The sequence below is a fragment of the Helobdella robusta genome (genome assembly GCF_000326865.2).
Source record: "Helobdella robusta unplaced genomic scaffold HELROscaffold_61, whole genome shotgun sequence".
Taxonomy (NCBI): Eukaryota; Metazoa; Annelida; class Clitellata; order Rhynchobdellida; family Glossiphoniidae; genus Helobdella; species Helobdella robusta.
This window is the reverse complement of record NW_008705338.1, coordinates 767,569-769,666: the sequence shown is the minus strand read 5'-3', so window position 1 is coordinate 769,666 and position 2,098 is coordinate 767,569. Positions and strand designations below refer to the sequence as shown.

The 2,098-nt window shown below is 44.1% G+C and overlaps 1 protein-coding gene across 1 annotated transcript in view; it reads right to left on the bottom strand.

Annotated features, from left to right (window-relative positions):
* HELRODRAFT_180432 (hypothetical protein) overlaps positions 1-2,098 on the bottom strand; it is a gene marked incomplete at both ends in the record, with an annotated part of 12,371 nt that overhangs the window by 5,644 nt on the left and 4,629 nt on the right. The window contains 3 exons of the mRNA XM_009029730.1: positions 539-997; positions 1,158-1,619; positions 1,785-1,889. Coding sequence (XP_009027978.1) covers positions 539-997; positions 1,158-1,619; positions 1,785-1,889 — 1,026 coding nt within the window. The remainder of the gene's footprint in view (positions 1-538; positions 998-1,157; positions 1,620-1,784; positions 1,890-2,098) is intronic.

The following is a 2,098-nucleotide window of genomic DNA, read 5'->3' as shown; positions in this document are numbered from 1 at the left end:
TTGCACCTTCTAGCCTTCTTATACTCAAACTCCGCTTCCTCCGTCATATCCCTTCTCCATACCCTAAACCTCTCCTTCTTGACCTCCAAAACCCTTCTTATATCTTCATCCCACCACCACGTCTCACCATGTCTACATTTTCCTTTCGTCCATCCACATAATTTATCTGCTGTAGCCAACACACAGTCCCTGTATCTCTCCCAAACATCTCCATCCTTACCACTCTCCCAATTTTCAGCCACCTTCACTTCAAATGCCTTCCTCACCTCTGCATCCTGCAACTTCCATGTCTTTCCTTCTTCCTGCTCCCCATTTCTTTTGATGTCACATCCATCACAACCATACTATGCTGCAGCATACCAGGTATCGCCTTCACATTCTTCACATACTTCCTATGTTTGGCCTATGTTTTCCTATGTTTTCTTTGCCATCAATTTTTATAATATTAACATAACAATATAACAACATACTAATATAATAAATAATAATTAATAATAATAGTAACATAATATCACGAGAGACAAGCAGCAGTGCCTACCTTGACTGCAGCCCCTTGATCCCTCTGCAGGCACCAACCGGCATGTCGCCACAGCAACTTCATATTGCTAGACTTGGAGAGGACGTTGACGAAGTAGATGAAGCCGGGGAAGGCCTCATCCATCAACTCCCCCGCACACAACTTCTTCCAGATGCCAGCCGCCTGCTCCTCGTAACCACCGCAGACACCAACGTCACCATCTTCCTCCTCATCCCCATCACTTTTAAAGTTGCCAACATTATTCGTTGCGGTACTCGTTGCGGTACTCGTTGCAGAACTCGTTGCAGTAGACTCGTGGTACTTCACGAGGGCACATGCGGCGTAATGGTGCCTGCCACTCTGCCTAATGTACTTCACGCAGTCCGTGACGTCATACTGATCACGTGACTTGTTTATGATTGACAGCAGTTGGGTGGGGTCGTACTTGCATACTAATTTGACGAGAGCCGTGTTGATGAACTAGGAGGCGGATGGAGGATGACGTGTGTAGTGGAGTGTGAGAGTAAAGATGGCCATTCAAATGTTAGTATGACTAATTAATATGCATCAAATATTTTAGCAACTTAGTGAACAATAACGTTAAAAACAACAAGACCAACAATCGAACTACAAAACTAACAACACCATCGACCCCAGCAGACAAAGACATTAAATAATCACAGCATCTAACATATGCATTGGTACCGGCAGTAAACATCTGATGCTGCTGATGCCGTGGACGATGTTGCAGCTGTTGAAATGAGTCGCCGTCAGTAGCCACGTCGTTGTCGTCCTTGCCGCTGCTGCTGTCAAAATCAACTACCTCCTTCAAATAATCCAACAAAAACCTTTCGTACTTCTCAATCCGATGAACGTCGCCGGCACACAAAGCGTATACATCAGAAATGTCTGGTGAAGGTGAAAACGTTGGTGATGCTAGGCTGAGTACTGATGATGATGATGTTTTTGATGATGATGATGATGATGTTGCGGTCGCTGTTGTGCTGAATGTCTGAGATGTCGTTTCTGTCGCCGTTGTGGCCGCTGTAGATGCCGCAGCCGTCGAACTTTGAGGTAGTAGTTTGGAATACAAGGCTATCAACTGGAATGATTGAAAAAAGATGATCAGATTGTGATAAAGTTAAGCAACAGCGATAATGAGTAGTAGACTGTGATGGGGGTCAGATAATAATGGTGATAGCTATGGGGAAATAAACTCATCAAAAATGAAATGTTCAAGAAAAAGTAAGGTAATGGAGAATGTAACCTGTATGGGGGCGAGGTGGGCAGTTTGGAAAAGTTTGCGGGCTTCTGAGAAGTTCATCTTTTTAAACTCCATGAAACCAGCCTGTAGTTCTATGTCCGTGGTCATCTGTGTGTGTGTGAGTGAGTGTGTGTGTGTGTGTGTGTGAGTGTGTGTGTGTGTGAAGCGTGTATCCTGCGTGTCGCTGATACCTCTGATAATCAATTAGGAAAAGATAATGATGGTGATCATTATCATCTTACCACTCATCATCATCATCATCATAACCCTCATCAATTCATCATTATCAACATCATCATCATCATCATCGCCGCCAT